General features: G+C 35.6%; 1 protein-coding gene across 1 annotated transcript; it reads left to right on the forward strand.

Moving 5' to 3' along the window:
* The first annotated feature begins 3,729 nt into the window (after positions 1 to 3,729).
* Positions 3,730 to 5,873, forward strand: LOC114192230 (29 kDa ribonucleoprotein A, chloroplastic-like). Its single transcript, XM_028081876.1, has 5 exons — positions 3,730 to 4,230; positions 4,336 to 4,437; positions 4,909 to 5,229; positions 5,412 to 5,484; positions 5,621 to 5,873. The coding sequence occupies exons 1-4, from the start codon at positions 3,892 to 3,894 to the stop codon at positions 5,469 to 5,471; spliced, it is 822 nt and encodes a 273-aa protein (XP_027937677.1). The 5' UTR covers positions 3,730 to 3,891; the 3' UTR covers positions 5,472 to 5,484; positions 5,621 to 5,873.
* Positions 5,874 to 12,278: the final 6,405 nt, after the last annotated feature.

Here is a 12,278-nt window from a genome sequence, read left to right on the forward strand (position 1 = left end):
CGTCGTAGGGTGCTAACACCTTCCTTATGCGTAACCGACTCTCGGATCCAAAATCTGGTTTTTCGCAGACTTGTCTTATTTTTATGGTTTTTCATAGTTTTCCAGAATAACTATGGTGGCTACTCCTAAATCCTTTTTAAACCCGTTTCTTTTTTTGATTCGCCTTCCCGTCGCGATTCCGGTTGCGACAATGTGTAAGGATGTGAGCGACTACACCTGAACCTAAACCAGAACCAGTATTGTGTGAGTACTGGTGTGGCACCTAGCAGTAGCATGGAAACCGACACGGGACAACTATGAATACAGAGGGTAATAAGAACGTGTGGTGCCTGGCGATGAAGGTAGTCCCACCAGGCGATACCTGCAGAGGTAGGGTGTGCAGTGGTGCTTGGCGCTTGGCAGCATGCGTCCCCCGCCAGGCGATCTGGAAGCACGTTGCGCTTGACGACTCATGAATAGCGCTAGACGATAGTGTTTTGCATGCTTTAGATGTGCGTGATCTACAAGGATTTGGTGATATCTCGAAGGTCGACTTACTGGTGTTCCTTGAGTTGTGGCTCATAACGTATCCCTTGAGTTGTGGCTTGGGATGAGGGTTAAATACGTGGCGTTCCTTGAGTTGTGGCTCAGAATGACATCTCTTGAGTTGTGGCTCGGGATGGTGGATGAACACGAGGAACTCTTGAGTTGTGGCTTGGGTTGGCGAGTGTTGCCGGTGTGAGTGTGCACGTTGTGGCGTGTACAAAGGATCCAGTTAGATTGCCCTTCTCAGCATCAAGCTGACTAGTTTGGTAGTCTTGCGACGTTACGAATGTTTATTCGTATTGGGAACTCCACCTGGTGTTGCGAAGTGTGATTCGTAGCATGGTTTCTCGCACGTGCTCTATCAGTTATGGCTGGTAGGTGTGGTAGCAAGACACCTTAAGGTACTCATTAAGAGACGTAGAACACGGGTTAACATGGTGGTGCCTTTGTGGCATGAAATCATAGGATGGGATTCCTTTGGTATATTGATGTTGATATATAGATGTTATATATATATATATATATATATATATATATATATATATATATATATATATATGATTTGTTGATATTAACTCACCCTATTTGCTTGTGTTTGGCGATGATCGTGTACATGGTACACGGGAGCAGATGATGTTGCAGGTGGATCTGGTGAGGCTTAGAGACAGAGCATGAGCTAGCTTGGGAGATTTTTTATAGAGTTGTTTTATTATGGATTTTACAAATTTGTAACCTTTGGTTTATGAACATGGATTTATTTTATAACTGAGTTTATAAGTTGAATTTGAGATATTTTATAAATGCAATAAAGTTTTAAATTTTCCTCATTTTTGGGAAATAAGGTTTCATTAATTGACTATTATTTACTATTTTTTTATTATTTAAATATGTAATATCCTGTCGGGATGTTACAGGATGCAACAATGATAGTTTATTTCCCATTTTTCCATGAAATCGTTTATTCGGCTAAAAGATACACATAACCAAATGTTAACTTTTTTATATCCATACAATTGACGAAGTTTGAATTTGTATATCCAATCACCTCAAGGTGACCAAATTTCCTATAAGTAAGCATATGATTCTTTGTTTCTTTTAGGTATCTTAAAATTTCTTTGTAACTTTCTGATGATCCAGTTCTGGATTACCCCGATATCTACCGAGCATACCAACTACAAAGCTATCTAGCCTCATACATTTTTTAATATACATCAAACTCCCAACAACAAATGCATAAGGGATGTCTTCCATTTGTTTCCATTCCAAATCATTCTTTAAAGATTGCATGAAACTAAATTTGTTTCCTTTTTGTATTGGAACAGGAGATGCTAAACATTTATCGATTTTAAATCTCTCTAAAACTTTATTAATATGTTTTTTGAGACAAACCTAACAGTTTTTGTGCTCTATCACTGAATACTTCTATTCTTATCACATAGTATGTTTTATCCATATCTTTCATTTCAAAGTTATTAAAGAGAAATCTATTAGTCTTACTTAATAGACCAAGATCATTAGTCACAAGCAAGATATCATCAACATACAGAATAAAAAATATAAACTTGCTCGTACTTATCTTAAAATATATACACCAATAACGATGTTTTTCTTAAATTCAAAGGACACTATGATATCATTGAACTTAAGATATAAAACATATATAGTTGAAAATGAAGCATGCAAGTGGAAGCTCATGCAATGAAAATACTTATTATCGTCACCACAACATTAACAAGTAAGTTTAGGAGATTTCTCTCGATCAACATCAAAATACACTTGTTTTTCTTGTAAAATCTTAATTCACTTGCACAAAAATAATGTTATGTCTCCACTAGAAATATGCATCACAAATGCACGTCTTTAATCGTCTCATTACCATCATTAATAACAACACGTAGTAGCTTAACTCCACACCTCTCCCATGCAAATTTAATACTAGAGCACCATTACAACACTAACACTTTGAATAACCCTTCAGAGGGATACATCGATAAAGCACACAACTTTAGAGGGATACATGTTCAAGATGCTCTAAACTAGCCTGTCATCACGCATAAAGAAAAAAGAAAAAGAAAGGAATGGGATTTCGTGTCATTGGAAATCGAGTTTCGAAAGCCAGCAGACCGTACCGGATCTCAACATCTAGAGATGAGAACATATTTTTTCCACTTTCAGGAACACATCAAATAGGAACTTGACATCCGAGTGAAGAACCTTCCGAAAGTCGACATCTGATTAAAGACAATTGTGGAAGTCAACATTCAGTTAAAGACGAGAACCTATATTCGAAATGGGAAAGTAACCTTCTGGAAGTCCACATTTGGAAGCGAGAACCTATATTTTATTTCCACATCCGGGAGCCTATGAAACCGGAACTCCACATCCGAAAGGCATCTGACAAAAACACAAATTGGATCTCGACATCTGAAATACACAAAACAAGTTTTATTTACACTTCGAAAGTCCATTTTTAAATTTAGCACGACCCGGATCTCGACATCTAGTACATTTGTTTATCGGATGTTGACCTCTGTTAAAGGTTGAAAAAATCATACATATATATATATATATATATATATATATTTTCGGTAAACTTATCTTTATAATTTGTCTACGATTTCTCTCAAAACTTCTTATTTTATACTACTAGCATGCTCAAATAGTTAACGCATGAAATATTTCAAGCCATTACAACGAATGAATGCATGCATTGCTGAAAAATGAAGGTGAGGTAGATGGTGAAATAGGAAAAAACTGACCGCAATATAAGACAATACTCAAGAAAACTTCGCTGATGCTTATGTACAATGCTAATGATCAGAGAATAGAGAATGTAGATGCAATGAAAACGCCGAGAAACCCTTAGAAAATGAGAACAATGCGAAAAATAGAGAACGCTGTTTAAACTTGAAACTAAGTTGGAAAGTGATTTGGAAATTGAGATGACAGACAAACAATAAATATGTTTGGTCAGCAATTTTTTTAATTCTGATTTATTTTGTTTAAGGGTATAATTTGAAAAGCAAAAACTTTGGAGGTGAAAAAGAAATCTGGTAGGTGTAAGAAGAAACCCCGTATTTCTGCATATTCATTTCACCCATACCCAAAATATCTGAACGTTACCATGTCCACGTCGATAAATATTTTGATTCCCAGAAAAGACCTAATGTTTTTAGAAGGATGAAGAAAATATCTGTCTGATGAGAAAGATGAAGGATAAAGTAGTAAATGGATGATGAATAAACCTTATCACTATGCTTTCTCCTTTTTGCTCATAAATATCATCACACTCCTCACTCACTCAAAATCTCCTCTTCCTCCATAAACCCTACTTCTTCTCCTTTCTCCAAAACCTTATCCGTTACAATGTCTACCTCTGCAACTTCTCTTGCACTCCCAACTCTCACTCTCAGAACACATCATCCTCTCTCTTCTCCCAAATGCTTCTCCTCTTCTCTCTCCCTCACCCCTAACGCCAAACCCATCTCCATTTCTACCGTTTTCCTCAAATCCACTTTCTCCCTACCCTCACGCTTCCTTCCCCGTGTCGCCGTCTCTGACTACGGCCAGCAAGAGGACACCTTCAGCGCCGGCCAGAGCTTCTCCCCCGACCTTAAGGTCTTTGTCGGCAACCTTCCGTTCAGCGTCGACAGTGCGCAGCTCGCAGAGCTCTTCGAAAGCGTTGGGGTCGTGGAGGTGGTCGAGGTGATGTTTATGTTTCGGTTCCAAGTTTGGTTTTTTGAGGGGTTTTTTGGAAGCCCTTTGGGCAGAATTGAATTGGGTCGTGACTTGTTTTTGTGTTTTGGACAGGTGATTTATGATAAGACGACTGGGAGAAGCAGGGGGTTTGGGTTTGTGACCATGTCTTCGGCTGAGGAGGTTGAAGCGGCTGTTCAGCAGTTCAATGGATATGTGAGTTTATAGTTTTGTTGTTGTTGATGAAGATGACTTGTGTTTGAAGCCTTAGCGTTTGTTTGGTTCTTTCTAGATTGGTGATAATGGGGTTGATAAAATTGATTTATGTTTGGGTGATGTTTGGAAGAATAGTTGTGGTAAGGTGGAGTTGGTTTTTGAGTTGCATTGGAGTTGTTAATCAATTTTGATACTTACACTATGAAACCAGCCAGAGAAACTCTTGGTGGGTCTTACTCAGTCCCAGAATTAACTCTATTACCCTTGGCATACAAATTTCACTCAATATCTGTATTGGTTGATACAAACAGCAATTTGCCTGTAATCCAACAAGCTAGTGGTTAAACAGTTTTGTTTGAGGGTTGAACTTGTCTGGTGTGAAATGTGAATATATAATTTGCATTTATCACTGCCATGTATGTGTTCATTTCTTTATCATATCTAAGGAATGGATCTTTTGGTAATTGATAGGAACTGGATGGAAGGGCCTTGAAAGTGAATGCTGGGCCACCCCCTGCTCGGAATGAGAGTTCTTCTCGTTTTAGAAGTTCTAACAGAGTTGGTGGTGGTGGTGGTGGTGATTTTTCAGATAATAAACACAAAGTCCATGTGGGTAATCTTGCTTGGGGTGTTGACCACGTAGCGTTGGAGTCATTGTTTCGGGAACAAGGAAATGTCCTGGAAGCAAGGGTAGTCTATGACAGAGACAGTGGACGATCAAGAGGCTTTGGATTTGTGACTTACAGTAGTTCCGAAGAAGTTAACAGTGCAATTGAGTCCTTGGATGGTGTGGTAAGCGTGCTAATCCTGAAGAGTTGGTTTGTGAAATATTTTTAGTTTACTTTTTCTTCCATATATATCCCCATTTGTTTAGAAGGCGCATAAAACCAAGGTTGTGCCTTTTCTTTTCGGAATTCACATTTCAAAGTCCTATGGGTTTGTATAAAACTGTGTTTATTTGACATTTGTTGCAGGACTTGAATGGCAGAGCTATACGAGTTTCGTTAGCAGATTCGAAGCCGAAGCGGTTTTGAAGAGAGGATTTTGGTAGCATTTCTATGCTCTTCTCAATACAAGTGTTTTCTGATGCCATTATAGCATCTTATGATCATGATATTTTTTACCGCAATACATTTGTGTTGTGACCAATGTTCCAAGCTTCTGATAATGGTTGACATAACAGGTAGTTGGGAGTTTATACGGATTCAAGAAGTAGACACTGGCCAACAGTTTGTGGGGATGAAAAACACACCTACTTATTGAGACTACGTCTAAACACAGTGATAATATCTGACCAGTTTCTTTCTAGAGGAAAAACCTCATCCCTGCCTCTTGTACGAATGGAAGTTGAATGTTACAAATTTGGTTGTTCATTTCAAACTGATTTGTATCACTATTTTTACTATAGAAGTAGATGTCTCAGTTATTATTGCTTATCCTGTTTCAAATTCCCTCACAATTTTCTTTTATTTGGATAAGGTCATTTACAAGTACTTGAAGAAATAAACAGATTAATCTGAATATGCTAAAATTTAATCTGAATAGCTAAAGAGGAATCCACAGACAATTGAGCTGATCAAGCTTTGAATTATTAAGATGTGGTTTCTTTCATGTTTGAAGAGGATTTGTTTTTTATTTTACGTCATAGAATTAATGTCACCTTTTTCAATATTAAACAGGAACTATGTATCAATTAACAGAAAGTGGCTTTGAGAGACGCAGCACCTGGCTTTAACTGTTAAACAAAAAATAGCTTAACGGCCTTAATATATGATGCATACTTGTAGAAACTGAATTACGAAACTCAGGAAAGAATTCTTAGATGGAAAAAGATAATTTGTATAGAACATGCAACGAACAAAAAGTTTACACAATCATGGGCATTATATGTCCATCTTGGAACACATTGTGGTTCTTATGGATTAGGAGATTAATCTCTCTAAAATTTCAAAAATGGTTTATTAAATGGCTTTCTGAATTTGGTTCATTATTGACAAAGTTTCCCTTTCAAGTTATTGAAATTTATTCATATTTTCGAAAAAATATTTCGTTTGATTCTTGATATAAATTGATATCCTTTGTTGTTACTCAACGTATAACTTGGATTGTAACTTGGAAATACATTATTGAATCAACATATGAAAGTGTAGACATCAAATTTATGTCAAGAAAGTTTAAAATCAAGTGGTGGTCAAAGTTTGATATAGGTCTCATTACAAAAGAAATATTCATCAATGGCAAACAAATTACAATCAAAAGAGGGAAGAAACAAGTTTATCATTGACACAAGAGTCATTATTTCTAGCAGAAAAACAAAGGTTATTAGCAGAATTAATAACAATAATAAGCATGAAGGAATTTGAAAAAATAATCAAGGCAAAATCAACAAGATCAAAGACTAACTCTAAAGAAGAGAGTAATCAATTCAATCCCTATGACATGTTCAACTAAGAAAATATGACAAGATTTCCATTATTAAAGTTTGAAGACGAAAAAGAAGACATGACAAGATTCCCATAATGGGAAATTGAAAAAGAAAAAAGAAGAAGTGACAAGATGCTCATCATGACAAGAAGATGAAAAAGAAGACATGACAAAATTCTCATAATGGGAAGTTGAAAAAGAAAAAAAAAAAGAAGTGACAAGATGCTCATCATGACAAGCTTGATAATAGACGAGATATTTTCATTAAAGAATCTTAAATAGTAAAATCAATGACAAAGTTGTAAATCATGTAAGGGTATTGTATTAAATTGTGTAAGTTCTGTTATATAAGTAGCATGTGTATTGTAAAGAAAAGCGAGATTTTATCCCTCTTCCATGGGATATGGTGTAGCCGTGGCAACCACTTTTCAAACTTTGGATTTGTTTCCCTTCCACACTCCACGTGAAGTTGGTTGCTGGAGATTTTTTTTCTTTCGCAAGCCATGGATTTTGGCCCATCTATGCTCCCATCAACCTTTATAAATAGAGCACTATACTCCTCCCTCAAACACACACTTCCATACTCTCATTCAATTCTCTTTCATTCTACCAGCCTTCTTTTCTCTTAATCTTTTCTTCTTATCCTGGGTTTCTTTATTTACTCTTTTTAAGAGTTATCTTGCTAGTTCTGAGATTCTCAGAATTTTCGAGAAGTTCCTGTTGTATCCTGGGGGAGTTTGCACAATACACCGAGGATAAGTCCTTAAGGATAGTGAATCTACACGCCTTGGGAAGTCTTTTTGTTCGTGATTTTGTCAGCTACTACAACAATCTTAAGGACTTATGGCTGACAACAACAACAACTCATCCTCTACGGAGAATCCAAATACTGTTTTCGGAGCTCAAACGGTCTTTGCGAAACCTTTTTCGAATGTGTCAAAACCATGGCTGGCAAGAACGTGTGTCTACCCTTTTAAACATGTATGGAGTTGCTACTGCTCTCACATCTTCAAAACCCAACTCCAATATCGCTTCAAAACAAGTTGAAGACTAGATTCATGCAAACAATGTATGTCGACACACTTTACTTAGTGCATTGTCTAATGACCTGTTCGATGTGTACTGTTCATACAAGGAAGCAAAAGAAATTTGGGATTCTTTGATCCTCAAATATACTGCAAAAGATGTAGTCAAACAAAGATTTATCATAAGGAACTACTACCACTGGGAGATGATTGAAGATAAGGACATTAAAATCCAAATCAACGAATATCACTAGCTGCTTGAAGGTATCAAAGCTGAGAATATAATCCTTCCTGATGAGAAAATCAATTGAATAAGAAAATTAAGAGGATTAGATCAGATAGAGGTGGTGAATATGTTTTATTTAATGAATATTGTGTTAAAGAAGGTATCATCCATGAAGTAACCCCACCATATTCACCTGAGTCTAATGAGGTAGCTGAGAGAAAGAATATATCTCATAAGGAAATTATGAATGCCATGCTTATTTGTTCTAGTGCACCAAATAACCTTTAGGTAGAAGCCCTTTTTACTGCATGTTTTTTACAAAATAGGATACCTCATAAGAAAACCGATAAAACTCCTTATGAGTTGTGGAGAGGTTATCAACCTAATCTTAAATATCTAAGAGTGTAGGGGTGCCTAGCTAAGGTAATGTTACCCGATCCTAAGAAAAGAAAAATAGGCTCTAAAACCTCTGATTGTATGATTTTAGGCTATGCTGAACATAGTGCCTATAAGTTTCTTGTTCTTAAAAGTGATGTAATAGAACATAATACTATTGTGGAGACCAAAAATGTTAAGTTCTTTGAATATATATTTTCTTTAAAGGTTAGTGAGACACTTGAACAGTCTATAGATAATAATAGTGATGCCATGTGTGAAGTTTTGAGAAGAAGTAAAAGACAAAGAAGGAAACTTCTTTTGGAGATGACTTTTATACCTATCTAGTTGGAAATGATCCAACAAGCTTTCTAGAGGCTACTAATGTTCCTGATGCAAAATAGTGGGATAAGGCCATTAGGACTGAAATTGAATCAATTCAGAAAAATAATACTTGGACCTTTGTAGATTTGTCTAAAAGAGAAAAACTCATTGGTTGTAAGTGGATATTTAAGAAAAAGTATTATGCAGATGGATCCATAGATAAGTATAAAGCAAGGTTAGTAGCAAAAGGTTTCACTAAAAAACCTAACATAGATTACTTTGAACCCTTTGCTCTTGTGACAAAGATTTCCTCAATTCGAGTTTTGTTAGCCTTAGCAGTTACCCATAAGCTAGTGATACAACAAATGGATGTTAAGATTGTTTTTCTAAATGGTGATTTAGAGGAAAAAATCTATATGACTCCACCTAAAGGGTGTGTTGTCCCTGGTCAAGAAAATAAGGTATGTAAGCTTTTAAAATCTTTGCATGGGTTAATTGCATGGGTTAAAACAAGCACCAAAACAATGGCATGAAAAACTAGATAGTGTCTTACTATGTGATGGTTTCTTATCTAATGATGCTGATAAATGTGTGTATTTTAAATCTGAAAATGGTGAATGTGTCATTATATGTTTGTATGTGGATGACATGTTAATATTTGGTACATGCATTAATATAGTTTCTAGAACTAAATTGTTTTTAGGATCTAATTTTGAAATGAAAGACATGGGTGAAGCCAATGTGATTTTAGGTGTTATAATCATAAGGAAGGGAGATAGTATATTACTATCCCAAGAGTAATACATTGAGAAACTTCTTAGGAAGTTTGGATATTATGACTTCAAATCAGTGAGTACCCCTTATGATGCTAACCATAAATTAATGACAAATAGAGAAGAATATGTTTCTCAACCTTAGTATGCCTAGATAATTGGGAGCTTACTGCACTTAATGAGCTATTCAAGACCTAATATTGCTTATGCAGTAGGTAGACTAAGTAGGTACACTCAATGTCCTAATCAGGAACATTTGTATGCACTTACAAGACTTATGAGATACTTACGAGGTTCAATGGATTATGCCATTGAATATAGTGGATTTTCCACTATATTAGAAAGGTACAATGATGCTAACTGGATCTCTGATTCAGATGAGACAAAATTCACTAATGGTTATGTATTTACACTTGGGGGTGGTGCTATTACATGAAGATCAACCGGGCAAACAATTATTGCAAGATCAACAATGGAATATGAGTTTGTTGCTCTCGAAATGGCTGGTAGTGAGGCTGAGTGGTTGAAAAACTTCTTATCAAACATTCCTCTATGAATGAAACCAACCCTATCTATGTCAATACGTTGTGATTGCCAATCGGCAAGAGCTATAACTAAAAATAAGAACTACAATGGAAAGAACATACATATACAATTGAGACATAATTTGGTTAAGTAGCTGCTAAAGAGTGGAATTATTTCCATTGATTATGTGAGGTCAGAACAAAATCTAGCAAATCCTCTGACTAAACCCTTGGGAAGAAATATGATTTTAGAAACATCGAGGGGAATGAGACTTAAGCCACTTGCAAAAAAATAAGTGATGGTAACCCAACCTTTGTGATTGGAGATCCCATGAATAAGGTTCATATGGGTAAAAACAAATCACATGTTAGTTCTGATAGCACTAAATTGATTTTGAATCAATATTGGCCATTCTTATGGTGTGTGAAAGTGCTAGAGACTACAATATTGAAAGGTTAAATTTTGTAATTAAAATTCTCTATGATGTAAGAATTTTAATTTAAGCAAATTTTTAATGATTTTCATATCCTTTACGGGTGGTGTATGATTTGCAGGATACACTTGATGAAATCACCTATATGAGTGTTAAGTGGGACCACTTGTATGAGGTCTTGGCATAATCTTTGGAGTACTCATGAATACCGGGCACACGCATGGCCTAGTAAGCACAACACATCGATAACAACAAGAATTGTGGTGGTGTATTGTGATTGATAAACCGCTAACACACATAAAGTGTCCTTGGTTCATATAGCTTGCTATACCAACTACACTGTATGTTAAGTTTCCCAATCTAAAACTAGTTCATATAGCTTGTTATACCAGCTCTAATGCATTACATCCTATGTGAAACCCAGGATTTTCTCTTTTCTTCTTTTTATCTCTTATCTTTTGCAATATGTCGGGGATTATTATATAAATAGCATGTGTATTGGAAAGAAAAGAAAGATTTTCTCCCTCTTCTACGAGTTCTGGTGCAGCCATTGCAACCACTTTTCAAACGTTGGATTTGTTTCCCTTCCACACTATACGTGAAGCTGGTTGCTGGAGATTTTTTTTTCTTTTGCAGGCCATGGATTTTGGCCCATCTATGCCCCCATCCACCTCTATAAATAGAGCACTATACTCCTCCCTCAAACACACACTTTCGTACTCTCATTCAATTCTCCCTCATTCTCTCATCCTCCTTTTTCTCTTATATCTCTTCTTCTTATCCTGACTTTCTTTATTTACTCTTTTTAAGAGTTATCTTGCTAGTTCTGAGATCCTCAGAATTTTTGGGAATTTCCTATTGTATCTTAGGGGGCTTGCACAATTCACCACGGATAAGTCCTTAAGGACAGTGAATCTACACGCCTCGGGAATGGTCTTTTTGTTCGTGATTTTGTCAACTACTACAAAAAGTTCTAGCGTGTTCTTATGTATCTATAAATAAGTGTCTGCCGAGTGTGTTCTAGTGTGTTCATATGATCTTTTGTGTGTGAAGTTTTATATGCAAGTTTTTGTAAGTGTCTGTGAAAAAGTTTTATGAAGTAATGTTTGTGAAGTTTTGAGCTTTCATTCCAAAGCTTTCTCTTTGATGGAAATTATAAATTCTATTTCGATTTTATTAATTTTAATCTATTTCTTCCATATAATCATTAAAATAAGCTTCTGTTCCATTATCAATCCATCTTTCTTCTATCTTCAGTTTTGTCATCACTGGTATTAGAGCCTAGTGCTCCGAATATTTGGTTTTCTTGTAGGAGGAATAAATAGATAACAATAGACTAATAAATAATAAATGAATTTATAATATATATATATATATGTTAAATTTCCAAAGATTTCACTATTTTTAATGTTTTATACATTCCTAAATTCTCTTTCAATCTCATATCTTTTCAAAGTTTAATCAAGGATATGAACTACACTCTAACTTTTCCTTCTAAGATATGTCAGATTCAGTACAATTCTACCTTGAAGATGATTGGGCATGCTAAGGTCTACAAAGGCCTTATCATGATTATGTTCCTACTTTTCCTACTTTTAATCAAGATTATGTTCCCAAATCTATTGCTTCTTACAAATAGGTAGAGATTGGTATGTGGCACTATAGATTTGGGCATTTTGGATACAAAATCGTGGAAAAAATATGTAAAATTTTCCTTATGTTCAAGCACCCTCTAA

Source organism: Vigna unguiculata, chromosome 7 (assembly GCF_004118075.2).
Source record: "Vigna unguiculata cultivar IT97K-499-35 chromosome 7, ASM411807v1, whole genome shotgun sequence".
Lineage (NCBI taxonomy): Eukaryota > Viridiplantae > Streptophyta > Magnoliopsida > Fabales > Fabaceae > Vigna > Vigna unguiculata.

Bases quoted from the DNA above. Each gene is read 5' to 3' on its own strand.
- LOC114192230 (XM_028081876.1), top strand. From the start codon at position 3,892: ATGTCTACCTCTGCAACTTCTCTTGCACTCCCAACTCTCACTCTCAGA. The intron at 4,231-4,335 runs GTGATGTTTATG...TGTTTTGGACAG, and splicing joins GGGTCGTGGAGGTGGTCGAG to GTGATTTATGATAAGACGAC. The intron at 4,438-4,908 runs GTGAGTTTATAG...GGTAATTGATAG, and splicing joins TTCAGCAGTTCAATGGATAT to GAACTGGATGGAAGGGCCTT.